A 26,483-nucleotide genomic window follows, 5' to 3' on the forward strand; every position below is an offset into this window, starting at 1 on the left:
AGAAGTGCCTTAAAGGCGGAGTAATCTTGTAAGACCGGGTCAGATTGGTTAACCAAAGGAGTGGCCCAGCTTAGAGCGTTCCCTATCATGTGGGTAATCATAAATCCGACCTTAGCATGGTCTGATGAGAAGGTATGGGTTCTAAAGGCAAAATGAAGATTGCAGGCATCTAAGAATTCTTTCACCTTCTTGGGTGTCCCATCAAATTTCCCCGAGACCAATGGGAGTGGGGGAAGATCGTTAGAGGATTGTTCCCTCTCAGTCATCCTCTGTTGTAGAGTAGTGTTAGCACTCTTTAAATTTTGAACTTCTGAGTTCAGGTTTTGAACTGCTGCTACGAGTTCTTGAAGTTGCTGTGGTGTGGCCATAATGGTTTCCTGGCGTTGCAAACTATCACAATGGTCAGAAGTATCCTCTTCCTCAGATAAAAAAATCTGTCTCCCCTCCTTCCCTTTCCTCCTCACCTCTAGACTTCAGCTTGGTTCCTTTCTTCCTTTTGTCCCTCAAAGATGGCTTCTCCTTTTTTTTTTTTAGAAGGTAGGGGCGACCACGGAAGGACGCCACAGTGCCACTGGAATAGTGGGCTGTGGACGAATCCCCGTGGTCGTCTGTTTAAGGGGAAAAAGCCAGCGGCATAAAAACTCCAAAACAGGAACTGGATATCACCGTCGATCAGGGCGGACCCCAGAAGGTAGGAGGCTTGTCCACGGAAGGAATCCAGGTAAGGATAGAGTGAATACAGGGAAGATCGGGAGAACACCAGAACCAATGAAGATAGACAGCGATCCGAAAGACACACAAAGAATGGTCAGCTGCGAGCGATACAAAAGATAGGGGAGAGCACGGATGAAAATGCAGGAATCCAGTAGTGAAGAGGAATGAGCACAGAAAGGAAGGAAATGAGAGTGAGAAAAGATAGAATGGCGGACGAAACCGCAAGGGAAATAACACATGGAGCGCAACAACAGACAGGAAAGCCTAGCGTTGCAACGCGTCCGCGAAACGGAAGTGGCAGGCTAAATACTTCCAAAACGAACGCGTGCAACGACTAGAATGCAGAGAGACCTAGCAAAAAGCGTGCCGGAATGGCTAATGGCAGACTCGTCTCCATAGGTCCCAGATACGCCACTTACTCTGCGGCATGACAATCGCTCCCCCACGGCGTTCGGGAAACGCCAGCTCCCGATCCTAGATGGGGCACAGTTTCGGGAGAGTGGTGTCTGCTCCTCCACATCAATTCCTTCCTTGAACTCTCCTGGACAGAACAGCCTTGTGATTCTACAGGCATTCCTATCGCCTTCCAAAAAAGAATCCTACCCCATCCTGGCATTAATGGATTGTGGAGCCATGGGCATATTCATAGATCATGATTGGGTCACTACTCATCACATTCCATATGAAACACGAGAGACTATGCAGCCTGTTGAAGCTATTGATGGGAGACCCCTGTCTTCAGGACCCATAACCCTTCAAACCAAGGAGCTTCTTTCCATTAACCACCACCAAGAGAGGATTACATTTGATATTATAAGATCTGCCCACTATCCTATGGTTCTAGGCATGCCCTGGTTACAGAAGCACAACCCCTACATCAATTGGGCAGCAGGCCCTTTGTTTCTTGGTTCGGAACATTGCATGTCCCACTGTTTGTCCCTAAACACCTTACCAAAGCCCCCCGATGACTTCCAAGAAACTCAGCAGCACCAGTCACCGTCTCGAACGTCATCCAGATTCCCAGGGCCTACCAGGATTACACAGATGTGTTCTCCACAGCCATTGTTCAAGCCTTACCACCCCACGGACCTGAGGATTGTGCCATCAATGCTGATCCTTCGGCAGTTATTCCTTTCGGAAGAATGTTTATTTTATCAGAACCTGAAAAAAGGGCCCTCCGGGAATACCTGGATACCAATTTGGAAAACTGAACTATTCGCCCATCCAAATCCCCGGCGGACGCTTCTCTGTTTTTTGTTCCCAAGAAGGATTCCAAGGAGCTTAGGCCATGTCTGGATTACTGCGGCCTTAACCAATGCACTCTCAAGGACCGTTATCCATTGCCTCCCATCTCGGACATCCTGGAAGCAGTCAGGGGTGCAGTCATCTTCACAAAATTAGATCTCAGGGGCGCCTACCATCTTATTCGTATAAAGGAGGGTGACAAATGGAAAACAGCCTTTAGAACACCCTTTGGCCATTTTGACTACCTGGTTATGCCCTTTTGACTTGCTAATGCCCCAGCAGTCTTCCACGTTTTATGGATCGGGTATTTTCTGACATGCTGTTCCTCTTCATCATTGTATATCTAGACGATATACTAATCTACTCCAAGGACCATACAAAACATGAAGAGCACGTAAGGGCAGTCTTACAACGTCTACGTGGACACAAACTCCTGGCCAAAACCGAGAAGTGCCTTTTCCATGCATCTACTGTTCACTACCTCGGATTCGTTCTTAGCCAAAAGGGGATTGGAATGGACTCTTCGAAGATTGATTCCATTCTTGCTTGGCCTGTTCCCACTACTGTGAAGCAAATTCAATCCTTCCTGGGGCTTGCTAACTTCTACAGAACATTAATTCCAACTTTTTCTGAGATTGTGCATCCTATAGTTACATTACTAAAGAAAGACACTCCTTTTCAGTGGACCTCAGCCCAGGATTCGGCGTTTCAACGGTTGAAGTCGGAGTTCACACAAGCTCCCATCCTTGCTCAACCCGACACTGACCGACCCTTCATTGTTGAAACTGATGCCTCCAACTACGCCATTGGGGCAGTCCTGAAACAGGAACTTGCTGACAAGTTAGAATACCCCCATCGCCTATCTTTCCCGCACCTTGAGTCCCAGTGAAACTCATTATTCCGTCTTGGAGAAGGAATTGTTAGCCATCCGTCAGGCCTTCACTGATTGGCGTCATCTCCTTGTAGGAGCCAAACATCCAGTACAAGTCCGCACGGACCATCGGAACCTTCAAGTCCTACAATCCCTAGAATGCAGAAACAGTTGTCAAGCCCGTTGGGCTTTCTTTTTTGCACAATACCAATTTCAAATCCACCATTTCCCTGGAGCACATAACATTACAGCCGATTCCTTGTCCAGACGTCCTGATTATGAAACCCTTGAAAGCCGGACCTTTCCTAAGATGTTTTCCAACACTATATTTGTTGCTCAAGCAATTACTCTCCTGGAGGATATCCAAATCCAAACTCAGTCCTCGGAACCTTGGAAGGAGTTTAGGAGAAACAACCAATGGAAACTCAAAACAAAAGACGGATATCTATTCAAGGATAATCGATTGGTTATCCCTACTCCTGGATTGAGACAAAAGATCACAAGTTTATGTCATGATACCTTCCATTCAGGACACCATGGCATCACCAACACCCTTAATCTAATACAAAGACAGTTTTGGTGGCCAAGGATGAAGGACGATATCAAGATCCACGTCCAGACTTGTGCAGTCTGTAACCAGAACAAACACGACAATAAAAGACCAGCAGGTCTCCTGCTCCAACCGGCAATACCAACGAGACCCTGGGAAATCATCGCCACGGATTTCATCATGGAACTACCGTCTTCCAGAGGCTACACAACCATAATGGTTACCATTGATTTGTTCACACATTTGGCTCATTTTACGCCTTTAAACAAGCTACCATCCTCATCCGAAATTGCTGGAATTTTCCTAGAACACATATTCCGGCTTCATGGACTACCTTCCAAGATCATTTCTGACCAAGGCCCCCAGTACATATCCCAGTTCTGGAAACAGTTATGTCGTATATTGGGAATCCAACGTACCTTGTCTTCGAGTTATCACCCACAGACCAATGGAGTTACTGAACAAGTAAACCAAACCCTGGAGTAATATCTTTGTTGCTTCGCCACCAAGGTCCAGGATGATTGGTCACTCCTAATACCTGTGGCCGAGTTTGCATACAACAATTCGGATCATTCAGCTATCAAGACTAGTCCTTTCTTCTGTAGTCAAGGATTTCATCCTTCAGTACTGCCGTCCATTCTTCCTCACCCTACCCCAGTTCCCGCAGTTGATTCCTGGATTGAGACATTAATCAATGTGCACAAGGAAGCAAAAGAACACCTAGAAAAGGCTTGAAGAGACGTTAAACATTATGCCGACTCTAAAAGAAGACCAGTACCTTCCTATTCAATAGGCGATAAGGTCTGGTTATCCTCAAAACTCCTACTACGTCACCTACGGCCAAATAAAGTGGCTCCCAGGTTTTACAGACCCTTTTCTATAAAAGAAATAGTCAATCCAGTGGCCTTTCGACTCCGAATACCAGTATCATGGAAGAGGATCCATCCAGTCTTCCACACTTCTCTGTTGAAACCATATGTTCAGCCCTCTCGAACTGCTCCAAGATCTACCCCAGTGATTGTCAATGACCAACTCGAATATGAGGTCTCCAGAATTTGTGACTCTAGGTACCGACGCGGTCAACTACAATATTTGGTTGAATGGAAAGGGTATCCTCCTAGTGAACGCACCTGGGAATCCATGTCAAACATGAATGCCCCCAGGCTGATTCATCCAGGCATACCCGGAGGAGCTGGGCTTCAGAGGGAGCATACTGTCATGAACCGTCGCCTGGGTCCATTCTGGACTTGGTGGTCCCTGACCCATAGAGGACTGAATGCAGTAATCCTCCCAACATGGCCGCCTGATACGGAATGCAGCCTGCCAGTCTTTGAGCTCCACGTTTTGCACACTACTAAACAGACACGCCCCCGCGGCGCTCCGTGTCTCAACGCTACCGCCTGCTGTAGTTGGACGTGTGTTGCGGGAGTTCGCTCGGGGCTTTTTCCTCACTCCTGTTTCCCAGTTCCTTGAATCCTCCTTCTTCCTTCTTCCCTCTAACATACCTCCGAACTTCCTGGATTTTCGCCCGCGCTCGAGTCACGGCGTTCCGTGCCTCCGACCCCGGACACTATTCCTTCCTGGTTCCATCCTGGACTTCTGAACGTATCCTGGAGTTGAAACATCTTTCTCACGCTGGAATCCGAAGACCAGCACACAGGCTTATATAAATCCCGGACAGTGCGAAAGAAGTCACCAAAGAAGGTCACAAGCAAACAAGAAAAATAGGTGAGAAGGGGAGAGACTTGTGACAGTCAGTGGCTAATTTCCACATACCCATCGGCTGACCAGGTTCTCCCTCTCAACACAGAGCTGTGTTTCGGACATTCTCAGGAGAATGAGCAAGATTCTAATTTAACTGTAAATGCATCTTGGTGGCATAATCCGGCCTGCACAACTTGCTTAAGCCCCGACCATCACATGATCCCTGTTTGAATGGAACTAAAATCAATTAAAACAAAAATGAAAAACAAAATTAATTTCACTTTCAAAGTAGAATGTATGTCGACCAAAATGCAGAAAGAAAGTGTCATACACCTTGGGGTAGTCTCCCATGTAGACCCAGATAATCCTCTATTGAGGTGGCCAGGGGAGGGCTGTCGCTTTCGGATCCCAACCTTGGGGGTGGACGAGGGAGGTAGGATCACCTGGGTAGGGGAGTCAAGGGTTGTGATCATGGAAATACCCCAGGTGAGACGCGGTATCCCAACAGGATAATAGGCAAGGAGGAAGAAGTCCCTGAAACCTTTATAGGATATGCAGGCCCCATTTTCCCTGATCCAAGAGAGGCAGGAATACCGTATTAGAACAAAAGCAGGAAGGGAATTGAGTCAGAGGAAACAACAATAGGACTTCAAACCTAACACCTATTTATCTCCCTAAATTTCAGACACACGGGGAGGTCGTCAAGATCAGTACCTTTATCGCAGGGGACCAGGAGTGGGAAACAAATTAACAAAAGAGGAATCACTGCAGTGGTATAAAAATAGGGCTAGGGGATTCCCCTGTTTCCTCTGGCAGTCATCCTATCATTATTCCACCCATAAAGATCATTTTCCATCCCATTTCATCTCCCCCTGTCCATTTCCAACTAATACTGGGAAGAAGAAGAAGCAATCGAGAGCAGTAAAGATTACCCATAGAAACAACATAAGGAAGGTAGGGGAAACCTACCATCGAAAGAACTCAAGCTATCCCAGTAATAGAGTCAGGCAGGGTGAGGCATTTAATAATGACCACTCACACCTGACTCCACTTGACTATTTTTCCACTATAAAAGGTGTGGTTTCGCACAAGGAAGTGAGCGATCTGGGGAGGCAAACTGGACCAAAGAAGCCAAGGAGCTGCAGAAAGAAGGATCCGGAGGAGAATTGCGTGCCGCAACACTGGCTTGTGAGGGGCTGCAGCGTGGCTAGGAAGCTGTGTCTCCAGAGAGCTGGAGCGAGGCAGCCAGTATCCTGCTGGTTGTGTCTGTGTAATTGCTTGTTCCCTTGAGCCATGTGCCGGGCCCAAGAGTGTCTGAGGGGCAGGTTGTGAGACCCACACCTTGACCCAAAGCATCCACGAGAGACCGCTCGCCAGCACTAGGCTACCCAGTGAGTTTCGCATTTGACAGAGAGAGAGAGAGAGAGAGAGAGAGCGAGAGAGAGAGAGAGAGAGAGAGAGAGAGAAAAACTTGGGAGCGTGTGGTTGGCTGGAGGGGGAAAGGGAGAAAAGCAAGATTTGTAAAGCAGCACAGAGCGGAAAGCGAGGACAGTTTAAAGAAACAGAAAGTAAGAAAGAAGGAAACAAGTGCAGGTGTGAACAGAAGAGTGAAAGAAGTGTGCAAGAGGCACAACACTGAGAAAGTAAAGGAAGGTGCAAGTGTGCACGACAAAGTGAAAGAAACACAGACCGATGAGAGAGGAGAAGGAAAAACCTGAAGAGTACAAAAGAAAGCAAGTGTAAGGAAATAAAGAGAGGGGCAAAGGATCAGAGTGGTCGCACTTGGGAAGAGCAAAGTGCCTGACGTTTTCAAAAGCCTCTGATTCTACACCATGAAAGGATTGCATGTGAGAGAAACTGTATATAGGGAAAAAGTACATCCTGACAAGTTGAACTGGTGCTTGAAACTGAACGGGGCTTAAGCTTGGGGAAGGGAACCCTGAGAGGCCCAACCAAGTTGGAGACTTATTCTTTTTTGTAGTGTTGAAAGGTTTGAAGCTTGGGGAAGGGAACCCTGAGAAACTTCAGAAGGAAGTGTGTTATATTTCTTTTGTAGTGTTTGGATCTTGAACAAGTTGAAGCTTAGGGAAGGGAACCCCAATGAACCCAAAGACACTGAAGATATTTAAAACCACTGCAAGGGTTCTGTGGAGAAGGTCCTACGAACAGCCCTTTTTGAATGAACTCATTTTTGTGACATTAACCAAACTACAGCTGGTGAGAAGACCACCTGAAACCAACTTTCCATTGTTCTGTTGAACCACTATTTTGCTTTGGGAAGACTTCCTATCACATTTTTGTAAAGAGTGAGGGCAGGCATAGGTTTAAACACAGCCGGAATTATATTTTGGACTTTTAGACAGCAACGGTCCTTAGAAACATCAATTAAGGGAACCATCCCTTTACAGTTACGGCCAGTAAGGCATTACACCAACCGAGGAACCTTAGTAAATAAAGATTTTAAAATGAACACATTTGATTCTATCTCTCTTGATACCATGCCGTTCTCACAAAAGCTTGTTTCAGTTACAGACCCAAATATCAATTCAAGAAATCTGATTCCAAAAACAAAAAAGGGACCCGACAGGCTAGAAACTGTCAAAAGCAGCATGTTATGCTTAAGGTACTAGATTTGTTAACCTTTCCTTGTGGGGTGGAGAGTTAGCACTACAGAAATGTGTCACTTGGTCAATGTGCCTTAGTGTACATTATCTCCCCACTTAACTTCTGCTCCCGGTCTGGTCCCGAATTAGTTTTCAAAAGTGAATACCAAAGTGTATATTTGAAAACTAACCTTTGCAATTATGGCAGCTTGTTGTGGAAAATAGAGCGATGCAGCAATTCCTGTGAAACCCAGTGGGTACATGACTTTCTTCAATTTGGAGCCTGTTGGATAAATAAGACATGTATAAGATGGCTGCAAAACAAGTACATAATGCACAAAAGGGGACTTCCAGTTTACAAATGTAAATGGAATACAGAAAGGTGAAAATATTGCTCCTGCATTAAAAGAAGATGCCACAATTATAAGTTTCCGAGCGGAAGAGGAGCGTTTAAGATTGCATTTTCAGGCTACAAAAGTAAAAGATTGGAGAAGAAGCTCATCCCCGAAGGATGAAAGACACACAAATCAGAGAGCAGGAGGAAAGATACGAACAGCACCGGATTTAGGTTGACAAAGAGCTCCAACATATCCCATACTTACAAGAAATATACCACAGTTGAGCAGTGTTACCTAATTCAACTTTATCTTACAAGACATATCAAGCAGATCTAAATTCTTCAAATTACTAGAATGGGATGAGGAACTACTCTACAATGGCTTAAATTATTTAACTGAAACAAGTAAAGAAGGGGAAAGAAGGCGATAGCTTGAAATTATTTTGGGGAATGCTTATGGAGTCTAAGTCGGGGACAAAAAAGTAAAAAATACTCACTGTAGTACTACCTTACTCTTAATCCATAGTCCCAGCTTCCTCAACACTCCTGGGACTTCCATTTCAAGAGGGACACGAGCAGGGCTGTTTTTCCAACAGATGAATTTAGTGCCAGCTCCTTTCTGTCCGCCAAGACTGAAACTAATTCATGTCTTTTAGCGTAGACGGTGGAAGAGCATTTGGAGGAAGGGGGATTATGGACTGAGAGTAACATCTCACTATGGTAAGTAACTTTTACCTACTCCCTACATCCTGTCCCCCTTCCGCCATCCTCTTGGGAGACTACCAAGAAGGTAACACTGGAAGGATGGAGAACCTAGACTGATCTATCCAAACACGTTCTGAAACACTGCCTGACAAAACAGTGCTCATTCTGAGAGCTGGCCCCTATGGGGTAGTGCCTGCAGAACATGAAGGGTGATGCCCAAATAGCCACCTGGGCAATAATGCCCCAACAAATGTGCAGTAGGAAGCCACAGAAGTGCCATTCAAACTCACGGCATGCCATTGGGAGAAGAGAGCTTCTAGAGTTTGTAGTTCTCAGAAATGTAGAAGGCTATCCAGCTAGCAATATTTGCCTTGCATAGCTGCAGGAGGTGGGATAGTACTAAAGAAAAAGGCTCTCTAAAGTGAGGAATTCTTTTGTGTAATCCAGATAAATACAGAACATGTGTAAGCAATACATAGCTCCTTACGCCGCAGAAGAGGGGTTAAGGAAAAAGGTAATGGTATAAATGGTGTAAAAGATAAGTGGATGTAAATAGACTATAAAGGAAGAGACAAGTTGTATCAACAAACAATGTTAAAGTTTTGTTAAAAGTGTAAAAATAAATATATTTAGTGGTATAAGTTATGTCAAGGTCACTTGTGTAATAGTGTCTCCAATCTCATTTGCCAAGGCCAATTTATTTTATAGTCTTATGTTATTTACCTGGCAGGACCGGTGGCATTACAGGTACCCTATGTTTCTACTCTGTCCAACTGCTGAAAGACAATTCTGGCAGGTGTTGAAGGAGACACCCATTGCTGTGAGATACGCAACAAACAAGAGCACAGGATGCAGACCATAGGACAACAGTTAGAGATGTCTGACAACAAAACTTTTCTTGCGGAGAGGACTTTTATGTTCTAGCCAAACAACCCCAGGTGGACAAACCCTAAATCTTCTGGTACCAGCCAGATAAATTCAGTGAATAGGCAGAGGTATAGAATCTACCAACTCTGCTGAATTATAAGGTCGATCATCAGAGGAATTCGAAGTGGGGACTCGACGACAGAACTTGGAGCTCTGAGAACCAGAACTTTGTTGACCAGTGTGTTGTAACCCAGATCACGGTTGTCCCCCTGGACTACTACCATTTCCTAAGAACCCTGTGAATGAGAGGAAGGGGAGTGAACTTGTTCATAGCTAGGCATTACCAAGATTTAATAAGGGGGTACTGCAGGGAATTTGGCTCCACTCCTTGCTTCGACACATAAAACTGCCATTTCTAGTTCTGGAATGTCACAAAAAGGCTGACCATGGGATCCATCACTTTTGGAAGATGGGTTCCGTCACTCTGGGATGAGCTCCCACTTGTAATTGTCTCAGAGCCTTCTGCTGCAGGAATCGGCTTCCTCAATGTGCTTCCCAGGCAGGTACAACACCATCAGTGTGTTTCCATTTGACATTGCTCACTGCCAGAGCTCCATTGCTGTGAGGCCCAACTGCAGTGATTTTTCTGCCCCCTTGTTTGTGCAAAGAACAAATGTCAGTTGTACTGATCTCTAGGACTTGTACTAGCTGCCTCTCAATGCTCTAGAGGAAAGGCTGCAAGGCACAGAAGAGCGCCTGAGGTTTCAGTCAGGGTTGCGCCGCGCTCACTTAAGGACAAGTCAGCCATAATTATCACAGAGGGGAAGGGACAGCAAAGGGCACACCAACCACGAGGTTCGCTAAATTGCTCCACCAGCAGAGATCCCCCCCACCCGCAGGCCCCCAGGAGTAGTCCAGATGGGCTCCGGGGATTGGTGCGATTGCTTCCGCACAGAGGCAACATAGAGCTGGATATGCCTCAGTCTCCAGTGGAACCCGGGTTAGTGGTTCCTCCTACAAATGAGGTCTGCCGTTTTCGCGGCGGTACTTCAGGACAATCTCATAATATGTGGGTGTTAGAGGCACAGTACATATATAGACCCTTGTCACAATGTTGGTTTCTTTCTGTCTGTGTCAAAGGGACTCTGGCTGCCCCTATTTGCATCGGCTCGTCACCAGAGCGAGCCTGTGAAGGAGTCGCAGACGTCTGTAGTCCGGGTTGTGGAAGTGAAGGCATCCGGCTTCTCTTTCTTTCTGATCTCCTTTCAGACATTCTGAAATCTATTTGAAGAGCCAGGAAACACAACTCTTTAAATGAAGAAGGGCGTGGAATCCGACCCAACTCATCTTCGAGCTCCTCGTGGAGTCCCCTCCGGAATACTATGAACTGAACCGACTCCGGCCAACCTACCTCACTGGCTAGCCGTTTGAAGGCTGAGATGTAAGTCAACAGGTCCATACAACCCTGTTAGATATCCAGTAATGCTTCTCCTGCAGAGAAGCCAATTGCTTGTCTTTCGAAGGTTTGTCGGAAGAGAATTACAAAAGCATTGTAATCCTGGAGTATGGGATTAGCTGATGTAACTAACGGCGCAGCCCAGGCCAGAGTGTTACCAAGCATGTTGAAAATAAGAAACCCACCTTGCTACGGTCCGATGAATAAGTGGTGGGCCTGAATGTAAAATATACTAAACAGGCATCAATGAACTACCTTACCCTCTTTGGGGATCCGTCAAACTTTCCGGCTGCTAATGCTAAAGGGGGTAGATCTGACTGATGGGCTTCTCGAGCAGTCGCCAATTGTCGCAGAACTGTTTTCTGCCTTGAGTCCTTGCAACTCCATCAAAAGTCCTTGGACAGAATTGACCAGCTCTTGCATCTGTTCTGTGGTAGCCATTTCTGGCGTTGCAATCTGTCACTATTGGAGGGTCTCACCTAGGCTCTGACGTCGCTGTCGCTGGATGACGCGTCGGATTCTGAAATATCTGCTGTGGTTTCTTCAGGAGTACCCTTCTATTTGAAGAGATATGGTCTGTTCCGGGAACTCGCCACCTTTGTTGGACTGAGAAACAGTACCAACAAGATTGGCGTCCTCCCTGCGTAGCACAGGAAGGCACAAAAAAACCCTAGTTGGTATTCCGGAGTGGTGAGCGACTCCAAGAGGGGACGAGGTTGTCCGGGGTAACTGTCGAGTGGACAAGAAGGAGAGATGTCCAGGAAAGTAGAGAGTCCACGAAGAGAATCCTTGCTCCCAAAAGGCAGAGAATTAACAGTTCTGATGACTTCAACAGAAAGCAGATGGGTCAAGGAAGTGCAGCATAAACAATAGGGAATCTTGTACCAGACGGGAGCAGGAGCCAGGGGAGAAGCGAAAGTAACAAGGGGAGAGTCCTGTGAAAAGATGAGGAGCCAGGTAACCAGCTACCTACAGTAAAGGTAAGAGTACAAATGCAAGTAGAGGGCGAGAAAAAGGCGAGGGCTAGAAATGGAAGAAGTAATGAGACACAGTGCACCACAAAACAGCCTGCACAGAGCGGTACGGGATGGAAGCAACCGCTGTCAATTGAAGCGTGTGAGGAAGGAAGGAAGCAAGCAAACCAAGGCAGGACCCAATCACCCGAAAGAAAAGGAGAGAGAGAGGAACTGCTGCCGTGCGAGGGCGGAATACAGCACAGAGCGCGGCTAAAAACAATTGAGGGAGAAATGAAAAACACCGGACAATGGTAGGTAAGGAGAAAGTGCCGGCAGAGAAGGAACGCGAGGCAGTATTCGTGACCGCCTAAGCAAAAGCAACAGCAGGAGAATCACAAATGGAAAGACGGAAGACCAACAATGAAAAGGAAACAGTTAAGGAAGTGTCGGCCGAAACTGGCACACCGAGATATAACGAGGCACAAAAGTAAGCAGTAAGTACTCTGAGCGAACAGTAACGGTGCGCATAAACTACAACAGTTGCAACGCACCGGTGGGCGGGGTTAGAAGGCTAACATAGGAAGTGAAGCAAAAAGACTAGACCGTCGCAGGGAAATGTGATGGCACGTTAATGGCGGATCCTCCACCTAGACCAAAGCTTTCAGGAGTTGCTCCTCATGACAAATATACACAAAAACATGTCCTAAATTGTGGACACTCCCGTCACCTACACACCTTAATAACTGAGATCAGTCAAATGGTACATATGGCTCTCTAACACACACTGACAGTTGCTAATGCTCTTCATCCCTAAATGCAACCGATCAGTTGTGTGCCACGGTCTAGCCACACCCCAGAGGCTGCATTGGGACCCACTGTGTCGGAAGCGGCCTCAGTCGGAATCACTGGAGAGAGGTGCGGCTTGACACACTAACCCACGCAGACCCACGTACGTGAGGTCCTTTCCTCAGATTCTGGATCCGGGAGTGCCGCGAGTCCTGCGAGCGAGCCGAGAAGCCGTGAGGAGCAAGGAAAACAAGGAAGCTGACCTGCAGTATTTTTCCCGCTGCACCGCTGTACGGCGGCTCCCTGCGGCGCCAGCCCCCTGCAGCCTACCCGACCGCGCTGCGCGGCCGGCTACCGGTGTACCGGAGACTGCGGGCTTTGGCCTTTGATCCGGGCTTGTAGTTCACTGGTATCCTACATTGGTGTTTGGGGGTGCCTGAAAACAGTGGGACATCTATTTATCTCCCCAGTGTGGTACATGGGAATAACCATTTCTACCTATTAACCCCAGTATTTATTAATACATTTGCCTTGGTAGCCCCCACTATCTGGATTAATAAATAATTGAACGAAAGTGAGCCACAGCGTAGATATGCAGCGGGGGAGAAGAGATCCCCATTCGATCTATAATCTACGAAAAACCAAGTCTCAACCTGTAAAGGAACCTAAGGAGACCCATAAGAAAGGAGGTAAATCCAAGAAGAATCCTAAATATGCTCAACCGGTGGCGCAAGGGGCTATCACTGAGTTCTTCCCTGTGAATCCTCCCCCCGATACTAATTCCACCATAATCGAGGAAACTGCAGCACCAGTACATAGTGGTGGCCTTTCTTTAAATACTGCCAATTTCGATGACAGACAACAATTCCCTCTTACATCTTTGCTTAACTATACAGAGAGGGATGTTGACACAAACACCCCAGATGATATCCAGTGGCATAACGCCCTTGAAAGAAAATAGCATGAACACCGCTGCGGGGGTGCAAAATGCAGTGGGAAGCAGTGGACGCTTATCTGCTTCTCCGAATCTTGCAATGGCGTTGATGGAGGATGAGCCGGACAATGAGATGGAAGATAACATCGGATCACATCCAAGTTTAACACAGATAACTGAGCTTCAATCATCGGTGGCTGCCCTCCAATTTGCCCTTAAGATACTCCTGCAGATGTTGGGACGTATCCTGGCAAACACCAACTCCATCACTATGGCGTTAGATCTGAAGGATCTCCCGCGAGAAGAAGCAGAGTTAATCTATCTGATGCTCTACATATAGCTGAGGAGATTGAAGAGCAGGAAACCGTGGTTGAGGGGGGTGTGGCGCAATCCATATCCAACAGCAACATCCTAACTGAGGAAGCCCCCGTGGAGGCAGATGATCACGAGCTGGAGCAAAGTCCTCAGGCCCCTCTTTCACAGAAACAACGCAGATTGGCCAAGAAGGCACTTAAAAATAAGTTAGCCGCAACGTGTGCCCAACCACCTACAGCAGGGCCCAGACCTGTACCAGAAACTTGCTAAAAAAAAGCCAGGAAAAGACTGGTGAGAGCAGCCTCACGGGCAGCAATGATAAAAGACCCTCTAACAGACTGGTTGATACCTGAAGAGAAGTCCACCGGTGTGGACTTAAATGAAACCTCAGTGGTGGACTCAGAGCTTGATCTTGAATCCAGTATGCTTACACATCCTGAACATCTTCCCGGGACACGGGCGAAGGACGAACCTGCCGAGCATACACCGCCGGACCAGATGAGGACAGCGAAGGATATAAATACGATTTGCATCTGTTTCATCAAGAATTTGTACCCCAGTGACAAAAATTCCTGGCTGGCACGTTCTGAGTTACTAACAAGACTCTACCATATAGCTCAACTCTGTGTCTTAAAATCTGAGGATTTCATATTCATCGAACCCCTCTCGGACCCTAACCCCAACGTCTCTGCCTTACACTGTACTTTCCTGACCACGCCGCAATTGATTAGAAAATATAAAGAAGAACTGAGAGTAGCAGACATTGATATTGACGTGGACCCGCAGGAGAAGGATCTTTCTGCCGATTCAGAGGACACTGTCACACCAGCTCCTCTGGCAAATGAGCTTAAATCTGGGGGAGGGGAAAATCCCGCCTTGGCCGAAATACAGCAAGTACTTAAGTCACTGTTGGAATCCCTTCCGCAACTGTTACAGAAACATTGATGCTTCTCATTACTTACCTGGAACTGGAGAGGTTTTGCCCATCCCCTGAGGTCGGAGGGCTCTGCAGACTTACTGTCTCGACATAGCTGCACATGTCTTCAAGAGACATGGTCACTGGACCCCCTACTGCTAGATGGCTTTGTTATACACCAATCGCCTGCTAAACGGGGCAGCAAGGGTCGCCCCTATGGTGGTTTACTTACGGGGGTAGTTAATACGACCATGCCTCAAAAAATTCAGTGTAAAGCAGAGGAACAGCTCTTGGCAGTAGAGGTTGAATACCACGATGAAAGTGGCTTAGGTAGGTTTCTTCTTATTAATCTTTACAACCCCTTCAGGAGCGGTGGCAAGAGACACACAACAAGAGGCAATACAGGACCTACTGTCTTCTTGGTCGTTAAGAACTGGCAATGTCGCTGTTGTTGTTTTGGGGACTTTAATTGCCATATGACAGACGAGGCACTTATACCCTCCAATTCTGATCTTAGTGCAAGTTGTCTGATGACTCATGGAAAGAGGGAGGACGAAGGACTAGGCTGGCTGCAATTGTTTGAATCTTGGGATCTTGCGATGATCAATGGCCGTACCCTGGGAGACCGGCCGGGGAAACATACTTGGTCTAATGGATCATAGTTAAGCACATTAGATTATATATTGATGTGCCCCGAGATGCAGAGTAGAGTAGTTGATATGTTTGTCAAGCCTAACTCATGGAGCGATCATGCGTCGCTGCATTGCACACACCGTTTTCCGATCCCAACCACTCCATCTTTGAATATTGGTAGCATTCAAGCCAACTGCACATGATCAAGAATAGTGTGGTCTGAGAAGAACATGAGATCGGCCACTGAAGCTCTTAAACCTGTTGCTTCAGAAGGCTTTTGTGATTTCAATCTTATGACGGTAAATGAAATAGAAGACTGGATATAGGGATTTTCAGGTCAGCATGCCACGGTCAAAAAGGGACATATGCTAAAAACTGGGGGCACTATACTCCCTTATAATAGGGAAATTAGGGACGCCAAGAGAGGGTTAAGAACGGAGATTCGAGGCCTGAAATCTCTGAACTTATCTGGAGTCCTTTACTGTGAGAAATTAAGAAAAATTAAAAACCGATATACAGCTGATATTAAGAACATAAAGACAACAGAGAAATAATAGATATCAGCGGCTTGTACAAACTATTTGCTCTAGAATTTCCCGCAGTATCTGGACACTCCTAAATGAGAACAGAGAGAAGGTCAAAGGCCCATTAATTAACCCAATAAGTGAGGAGATATGGGTAAAATTTTTATTAGGCCGAAATTCAGGGGAAGTGGAGACTATGAGTAGACTTTCGGAGAAGGACCCCATCCATCCGCCTTTTGACGTATCAGCAGAGGCAATATTGAACAAAATAGTTGCCATTAAGTCCTCTAGAGCCCCGGGCCCTAGTGGGCTGGCTAACGTAGTGATCAAGAACTACCCTTTATTTTGGGCTGACCTGTTCTCCCTACTCTTAAATAAGATCCTAGCACAGGGGATAATCCCCCGATCTTGGCAAACAGCCATTCTCATTCCTGTATTTAAAAAAGGTAGTCGTACTAACCCTAATAATTATAGGCTTTTATCCATGCTTGATATCACAGGTAAACTCTTTGCCACGTTACTGCTCAGTGAGATACAGAAATGGGCAGAAAACACCAAAATACTCAGTAGATTTCAATGTGGTTTCAGGCGGGACTTTTCCACCTCTCATAATCTATTGGTCATGGATATACTACGTACACGGGCGCTTAGCATGGGGCAGCTCCTGTTGTATGCCCTTTATATCGATTTTAAGGCTGCCTTTGATTCCATCCCTCGAGCGAGGCTATGGACTAAGCTTGAAACACTGGGATGTCCGTCAGGTGTATTATACTACCTTAGACTGCTGCACCAAAACACCTCGGCGTGCCTCAGATTAAACCAGGAAGGCAACATGACCAGAAACGTGATCTAAAATAGGGGGGTAAAGCAGGGTTCCTTCACAGCACCCCTTATTTACAATCTTTATGTGTACGACATCCCTGCAGTATTAGCTGAGGTTGATAACTGCCCTCCTAAAATTGGTGAAGCATTGTGTGCTGTATTAGCATACGCCGATGATTTGGTTGTTTTTGATAATACCATAGGCAGCCTTTGGCGTTCCGCTTCTGCCCTATGGGACTATGCCAGGATTAATGGTTTGACCATTAATTTAGATAAGACAAAGGTGCTTAGATTCACCAGAAAAAGAGTATCCCGAATGAATCTGATGGTACATAAAAACCTCATACTCTATGCTCCATCATATCGCTATTTAGGAGTGGAAATTGAGCCCCATGGCGATTATCTACTTTGCAGGCAGGGTCGCATTACTAGGGCAATGCAAGTCACCTCATTAATTTCTTCTTTTACTAATAAGCAGGGTGGCTTCACTCTCTGGGGGACTCGCCATTTATATATTCAAGTGTTTGCTCCCACGATCATCTATGGCCTTGAGTCGCTGCTTACATTGGACCTAGCGTGGCTTCAAGTTTTGGCGACGAATACTGGGGCTACCCCCGGGGGTTCCGATGGCCCTGATTAGACTCGAATTGGGCCTTCCCTCACTGAAAGCGATGGTACTGAAAAGAAGAGCAGGGTTCTACCTTAAGATGATAAGTGGCTCTCCCAATCCCTTATTGACAGTGATTCATCAGGAATTGATCAAACAATATACCACTTTGCCCCTACATAAAGATATAACTACATTTTTTATAGACATTGGCTGGACACACAGAGGGGCTACTGTCACTAAGGAAACTCTAAATGCACTCGGAAAAAAAGTGGACCTTTGGGATTGGCTTGAAAATTTCTCTCATTTAAGCAGTCTTAAGACCTATAATTTTGTGAAATATAGATTGTGTAATTTCATGAAACCTCAAGCCTACCTATACCTCTGTCCCACTAGAAGGCTTAGATGCTTCATCATCTTGTTCCGATTGGAGCAATTGCCTACCCTGCATACTTTAGGAGCCTGGGAAAACATCCCTGCTGAAGAGCGAATATGCCGTCTTTGTAAATCCCCAGAATGTCTAGAGACAGCCAGACATCATCTTACTGAATGCCAGACACTGAAGGATACAATCTTATACTATTTGGGTGAATTTGTGCATGATCCTTTAACTATATGCGAAATGTCATTCTGGCTTTACTGCACTAACACCTGCAATATGCACTTATTTATTGCATTATATAATGTCTGGCAATAGGTCAATAGGTTGAACTAGGTCTGGCTCTCTGACTTGAACTATCTTAGCATTGGGGACGCTAAGGAATTAATTGGGCACCTTATTTGTTATAGGAAGTGGTCTTTCATTAATTATACTCACTTCAACTCAGATATAAGTTGTTTTGTGCAAAATATTCATGTATGACTGTGTATAAATATTATAAGAAAAAGTTGTTCAATATTTCCTTTTTAGTTTTTTTTTATACTTGCTGTTGATTTATGTTTTTGTATATTCATGATTTGATATTAATGTTTGTAAATTGTAATGTGTAAAGTTTGAATTTATTTTCAACCTATATCACATTAAAGAATTTGAATACAATTTGTATATTCTATGTAATTTTCAATGATTCATTTTTGTCAACAAACAATTATAGAGAAAACGCTTGATGCTATATTCAATTAAGAAATGTTTTTAATCAACAGAGTGAAGTGAAATAAAGTAAATTATGAGCTCGGTGCGTTTTGGGCTCGGTTCTTCCTCAAGAGCAAATTCTTCTTGTGAACAATCTTTCAGCGCTACCTGTTCAATATCTAGAGGATAAGTGTATAATTAACATCTTTGTTAACTTTATAAAAGATTCTCATAGAACATTGAATAGGCACATACTCATGATAGAGGATTACCAATTTAATCACTGTATTGACTTCGATGGTCTCAATGGGTTGGAGAGAGGTTGTGATATCTATGCTGGTCCGTTACCCACACGGAACTCAGATCAAGGTCCAATAGATGCCTATCACAAATTAACAGCGTATTACTGTCACTCATCTAATTTTGGAGTAGCTATACTGGCACAGAAAAGAATTAACTCATAATAGGATACCTTTAGAATTAGGCGTGGATATCATCTAGTCCACAGTCACTATCTATTTTCGAAGTTCAAGAAACATTGTTGGACCACTTGCTAATGGCAAATTGGTTCAGATCAGACAGCGGACTACTCAGGTAACTGTTCTCTATTATATTTTCCAAAACTAGACATCTATTTTTGACTTCTCCATAATTTTATACCTTATGATGAACATTGCAGGGTTATGACAGAAATCTGACCTTTTTACAGGTGGAGTGACCTCCCCTGTCCTGAAAATGTATGCACATCACTGCAATGGTGATGTGAATCTGCTGAGGCAAGATGTTTGTGCCCAGGAACACTGGAAAAAGAAGTGGCAGCGAATGCAATCAGCCTAAAGCACAACTCAAAAGACGTGTCAATATTACAGCCGCAAATGCAGAATCTTGAAGATAGAGTCGAGGATGCAGAAGGGCGGACCAGACGCAATAATGTTAGAATCATAGGACTCCCCGAAGGGGAAGAGGGCTCAAACCCCACCAACTTTATAGAGAACATGCTGTTACAGGAAATCGGCCCAGGCACCCTCACTCAGGGCTTCACAGTGGAAAGGGCTCACAGATCACTGTCGAAGAAACCGTCACCAGGAGCCCCTCCACGGCCCATCATAGTCCAGATACTAAATTACAAAGATAGGGAAAAGATCCTGGAGTCCTTTCAGAGAGGTGGCACAATACAGCAAGCGTCGACCAATACAACGGCATACCGGATTATACCTTGCAGGTGCAGAAACAGAGGATGCACTTTGTATCTGTCAAGAAGAGGCTGCGAGGGGCGAACCTAAAGTATATGCTACTATATCCAGCGAGGCTGAAAGTGTTAAATGAAGGCAGAGCCCTGTTTTTTGACACCCCCGAGGCCGCACACACGTGGATGGACACAGTAAACTTGCCAACTGAATTGGACCAACAGACGACAGAAGAAAGGGAAACGCGTTGAATGGTTTGCGAGGTCCCACGAGAAGGAGACCGGCGGGACCTGCAGACAACCAGGGGCAGTGACCCGTTACACTCGATGCAGGCACTAACAATTATGAATAACAGGAGCCAGCAGCATGCATTCCCATCTATAAACGCGCTGCAGAAGGGCATTCTTCACCCACAAATGGAATTTATTTTGGATACCAGTTGTCGGGTATCCACCTGCCGCACTCCAGACACCAGGACAAGTAACTGGTGCATGGGTGAGAAGCAGGGATGCCTGAGCACAAGATATTGAGCTGGGCAATTGTTGGGGAGGGGGTGGGTAAGGGAGTTCGGGTAGTTCGTGGGAAGTTAGCCTATAGATCCACACAGGGAATGTACAATATGCGCATCAGACTGTCGAGTAATATGAAAATGCTTAGTCTAGATGGGGGACCTTAGAAAAGCCTTGTGAAACGTCAGGGGGCTCAACAGTTATATCAAACATAATAGAATAATTTCCTATTTGAAGCACTTCTTCAGGAGACGCACCTCACAAAGGAATGACAAACCGCACTAGCGAGAAAAGGGAGTGGCATAACTCTAGGCTCGCCATACTCTGAGTTTTCAAAAGGGGTGCTGACATGGGTGGTGCTGTCGGTACCATTTAAGGTCCTTAAGACTATTGGAGATGATGATGGTAGGATATTAATAATTCAGGGTCATGTGGAACAGAGAGAGCTTTGTATCATCAATACATATGCACCGAACCACGATACAGCTGCCTATTTCCGTTCGCTTTATCCCCAAATGGACACATATAGGGATGGAGCAGTAGCATGGGGAGGAGACTTTAACTATACGCTGAACCCGTTTTACTGGACAGGTTAGATGAAAAATTGGCTCATCCAGGCCTGCCAGCCAAAGCCTTGAATACGTTATTGAGAAAATTCAAGTTGTCTGATATATGGAGCACTCTACCCCAGCGGGCAAGGGGATATTCTCATTACACCGCTCCCAAGGATCTTTATACTACATTAAACTATGTATTCACAGGTGAAGAGACACTAATGAAATTTAAGGCGGCGGAATATAGATCATGGTCCGCTAGTGGTCATATGGCAGAACCACACAGGAACTGCACGCATCCAGACCTGGAAGCTTAGAAGTGAGTCCTTCAGAAATGCAGTGTTCCGGGAACATTTGACAGTAGGAGTGAAGGACTGCTTCAAGAACAACACAGGAAGTGTAGACTCAGCAGGCAAACTGTGGGAAGCCTTCACGGTGGCGATTAGAGGGACGGTAATAGCTTAAGGCAAAAGGTATGCAAGCTATGATAGAAAATAATTTATGTAAAGCGGAAACCGAACTGGAGGCTATGGAATGCTCCAGAGACATGTCCAGAGATAGGGCTCAAGAAGTCGTTCGCCTCCAGCAGGAATGTGTGTGTTACACTGGGAAAGTTTAGGTAAGCTAAACTATAAGAAATATGTAGAAAGACAGTGGTGGGGCTTGTGTAACGCAAGAAACCATTAACAAGTGCTTTTACAACTGTTATAAGGATGTATTTCAGAAACATCTGCAACTCCAACAGTAGAAATAGATGAGGCCCTGGCACAGATAGATCTCCCCAAACTAGATGCAGTTGATAGGTTAGATGCTCCCATAGCCATCGAGGAGCTAGAAGCCAAAATAAGAGGGTTGCCAACCCGCAAAGTCCCAGGCGCAGACGGATTGCCCAACGAATTTGACAAGGAATTCATTGCAGATGTCGTGCCCCCATTGTTGGCTATGTGGAACGAAGCACTGGACACGGGCATACTACCAGGGTCACAGAGAGTCCATTATAGTCCCATTATTGAAGCCCAACAAGCCGGACACCGACTGCGGTTCCTATAGACCCCTGTCGTTGCTAAATCAAGATGGGAACATTCTTACAGCCTTAATGGCCAATAGATGAAGCCGGTAATAGCCAAACTTATACATCCGGATCAGTCAGGATATGTCCCAGACAGAAATTTAACGTGTAACCTGAGGATGTCACACCATGCAATCGAGCACACACGCGCCAGTACATGTCAATATGCAGTGGCCTCGCTTGACGCGGTTAAAGCCTTTGATTCGGTCAGATGGCCGTGGTTATTAGCAGTGATGAGGGGTTTTGGTATGGGGCCAACATATATTAAATGGGTGCTGCTATTGTATAACAACCCAACAGCCAGAGTTAAGACAGGCACCAGATTTCAGATCACTGGCAGTTGGGTAAAGGAACCAGACAGGGCTGTCCATGGTCTCCTATGCTATTCATACTTGCCTTGTAGCCATTGGCGCTGTATCTTCGGAAGGAATATAAGGCAGCGGGCATAGTCATACAGGGCAATAGTAACTTGATTTCACTATATGCTGACGATATGCTCATATACTTTCAACACCCAGAAACCAACTTACAGTATATTCTGGATGTGCTGGAGTGCTACGCAGATCTATGTGGCATTACGATTAATGCACAGAAATCATGGTTGTTCCCTTTAGCAGGGTACAGGGGGAAAACCTTGAGCACATTACCTGTGCTACCGATCAAATGGGAGCTGCACACATTCAGATACCTGGGAGTTGATATTTTCCATGACCCCAATACTGAACATGCACAGAACATGTGGAAAGTGGTAGAGAAAATAGAAAAGTCCCTGGCTTTTTGGCCAGATTGCCGCTCTCACTTGTGGGGTGGGCAGCGCTGCTAAAAATTGTGGTTCTCCCGAGGCATCTCCATTTCTTTACTAATGTTCAATACAATATCCCCCAAGGCTTTTTTAGTAGACGCAACAATATATGCCACAGCTTATTATGGCACAATTCAAGGTGCCGGGTGGCACTAACAAAATTGCAGAGGCTGTATGATCAGGGAGGTATAAGGGTGCCTAATTTTGAAACATATTTTGTGGCAAGTCAGCTGCAATTTGTCACAAACTGGCTGTCGGATGAACAGACCCAGGACACCTTGATGCTGTAGCCATTGTGCGCCCCATTTTATTTGAAGGAGGCAATATGGCCCGAAGCCCCTGTTGCTGCTGGGTAGGATGCTCTGGCACAGGTCCTGTCGCTTTCTGGGGAAGCAGCCACCCTAGTCCCCCAAATTCCCATTGGTGACACTAAAGGCAGAGGATTCACAATTCAGGTTAAATGTAAGGAAGTACTGGGAGCCAATGGGGATAGCGAGGGTGGGAGATCTGCTACGCGAGGGCAGAGCGATGGACTTTAGCAGACACCTCAGAAATAGGCATACCCGCTGGGAAACACAATGCATGCTTCACTCCTCTCTGGGTTAAAACAGAAATGGCCGGATATAGATGGAGAACTAGAAGAAGATGAGACAATAGAAACCTTTTACGATATTTCGGAGGGCGGGCACGCAATGCCAAGAATATATGAGCTATAAATGTCACAGAAGGGGGACATGCTGGCACAGACCAGGCAAAGGTGGGCGGTAGATTTGCAAGTGCCTGGAGTAGAGCACTAGCCTATCATAAAAATATTTTGAGGAATAGAGCCAGCACCACCAGTAAAGACCCTTGCACTCACTTGTCTCCTGTAATACAGACATTGATGCCTATTTCCCTCCCAACACCTTCTCATCCTGAAGATGCCACTATTAAAGGGGCTCTCATCAACGCTAGATCACTTATTGTTCATGCGCTAGACATCTCAGACCTCATCACCGCCAATAAACTAGATTTCTTAGCGGTCACAGAAACATGGCTACATCCAGCTGCAGGCCCTGCGCTTATGCTAGCAGTCCCAGATGAGTATAATATCTTCAGAACCGACAGAACCACTAAGAGAGGAGGAGGGGTAGCGATTATTGCCAAAAACACATTGGCCATTAGAGAAAGTGCTAGCTCACCTTTCCCCTCAGGAGAACTCCTTTCCGTAAAACTCCCTCGCTCCTCAGAGCGGACACTCCTCATCCATATTCTATACAGACCACCTGGTCAGATATCCATCTATGAGGAAGACATTACATGCCTCCTCACACAAAACACCAAACCTGGATCGCAAATCTTGCTTTTGGATGACCTGAATCTTGGCCAGATACCAACGCCTTTGCCATCCAAAACACGTTATCAGAACTAGGCTTCTCACTGTGCATTTCAGATCCCTACTCACGGCAAAGGCAGAATTTTAGACTGGATAGCAGATTTCAATTGTAACACTAAAATCCTCTCCAACTCGCCGTGTGCATGGTCAGATCACAATGTTAACTCCTTCCAAATCCACAACTCAACAACTATAACCTAAGGATCTCCAAGCCCCACCAGTACTAACTAGAAATAACCATCTAATCACATTAGAAAGCATACTCCCTCTACTCAAACCCATCGCCAATAAACAGCTGCATCCTGACCTAGACCCCCCCATAATGGTAGACTTCTTCAATCAGAATCTACTTAAGGCCCTCGAGCATCCAGCTCCACTTAAACTAAGGAAAGGCAAACCATCGGCACACCTCAATGAATGGTTCTCCTCTGAATTGAAAATTCTGCATAAAGCTAAAAGAGACACAGAGACGTCTTGGAAAAATAAAATCTACACAGAACAAGTACAAGTTAATAACGACCTCTACAGCATACAAAACTACCATCTTGGAAACTAAAAGTGATAACTATAACAATAAAATCACCAATGCCAAATCCAGTACTAAGGAGCTATTCAACACCCTCAAAGAACTGGAAACTCCCATCTCCCCTCCTGATTCCTGCAATAAGGATGCCCTTTGGTGTGCAAATATCCAAAAGGCCCTACTCAACAAAATTGCACTACTTCAATCAAAAATTGAAGTAAATAGATCTAGCCTGGCGACCAATGCTAATCCTCATATGTCAGACAATATCCTAGTCCCCAGCACGCTTTTGAATTTACCCCCGTCACTACATCAGAGGTAGAGTCTATCATCAAAAGTCTCAAGCCGTCCAGATGGAGGAGGAGGAGGCATCTTCCTAGCTTCAATCATTAAAGAAGGAGCCAAAGAATGTGCCCCTTTTATCACAACCTTTATAAACACCCCTTTTGCCTCTTGCACTGTTCCCAAAAATCTTAAAGACGCTTGGTTTATGCCCCTTATCAAAAAACCAAACATTGACCCCAATATTCCTACTAACTTCAGACCTATCACCACAGTGCCTTTTCTGTTACCATTTTTTAGACAAAGCAGCATATGTCCAGATCCAAAATCATCTCGAAACCAATAACCTCTAAGGCCTCAGACAATCTGGTTTCAGACCAATACACGGGACTGAAACAGCCCTCTTGGACCTGAAAATCCAAATGGATGAGGCCAGAGACATTGGAATAGCATTACTCCTCCTAATGGACTTGTCGGCAGCGTTCGATTTAGTCGATCATAATATCTTAACTTACCACCTTTAACAGCTGCCTCGTTCTCCACCAAAGCTGCAGGCTGGGTCAATTCCTTCCTCTCCGACAGATCGGTGAGGGTTTTCTCCCCCATTTCTTCAATCCCACAAGGTTCATGTGTCTCCCCTACCCTATACAACATATTTACGAAGCTCCTATTTGATCATCTAGATTAACTTGGCATATCATATACGAATTACGCAGATGATACGCAAATACTTATCACCCTCTCAGGCGACTATCAACTAGACTCCACACTCCTAAATGACATCTACAGTAAAATCCAGGTCTAGATGGCCAAGCACAGAGTATGTCTCAACAACGATAAAAGCGAGCTTCTACTCATTGGATCCAAGTTAAGACTTAATAGGCTAGGCCCCAAATTCTCTACCTTCAATATTGACGGCAACCTCATCAAAGATGACAAGGAAGCCAAAACTTTAGGCTTCTATCTAGATTCCCAACCTTACAAAGACAGATTAATGCCACTGCATCCTTAACAGCTTACACAGCTAAACTTATAAACGCCTGTAGACCTTTCCTGTCCACAAATAGCTGTATTACCCTCGCAAGAGCCCTCCTACTGTCCAAACTGGACTATTGTAGCACGCTATACCTTGGCACTAGCCAGAGGAACCTCGACAAGTTACAAGTACTGCAAAACAATGCACTCAGAACCGCCTTAAATATTCCTCGCTCTAGCCACATTTCACAAATCCAACGGAACACCAAGTGGCTACCAATCCAAGACAGGATCACCTTCAGAACGCTTATGATCACCCACAAGTGCCTAAACAACTCTGCCCCCAAGCATCTGACTGACAAATTCTCTATGCCCACTGCCTCAACATTCCTAATTTCAAACTCAGCAAAGCTGGAGGTTCTAGTTTTCCGGGGCATCGTACAAACATGTTGCCCTCATTTGTGCGCCCCCGCAGTTGCTGCGACTTTGGGGGCGCACAAAATGAGGGTGACATTTACTGCACCCAAGCAGAGCGGGGGCAGCGGGGGGTGTCCCCCGCTCTGCTTGGGTGCCGTAATGGGAGTCGGGGG

At 45.6% G+C, this 26,483-nt stretch overlaps 1 protein-coding gene across 7 annotated transcripts in view; it reads right to left on the reverse strand.

Moving 5' to 3' along the window:
* The window catches only part of APOO (apolipoprotein O), a 1,477,911-nt gene that overhangs the window by 588,563 nt on the left and 862,865 nt on the right, over nucleotides 1-26,483 (reverse strand). For all 7 annotated transcript variants that reach the window (XM_069637277.1, XM_069637272.1, XM_069637274.1 and 4 more), the window contains one exon: nucleotides 7,879-7,970. In XM_069637277.1, coding sequence (XP_069493378.1) covers nucleotides 7,879-7,970 — 92 coding nt within the window. The remainder of the gene's footprint in view (nucleotides 1-7,878; nucleotides 7,971-26,483) is intronic.

Source organism: Ambystoma mexicanum, chromosome 7p (assembly GCF_040938575.1).
Source record: "Ambystoma mexicanum isolate Mex_15411 chromosome 7p, UKY_AmexF1_1, whole genome shotgun sequence".
Classification (NCBI taxonomy): domain Eukaryota; kingdom Metazoa; phylum Chordata; class Amphibia; order Caudata; family Ambystomatidae; genus Ambystoma; species Ambystoma mexicanum.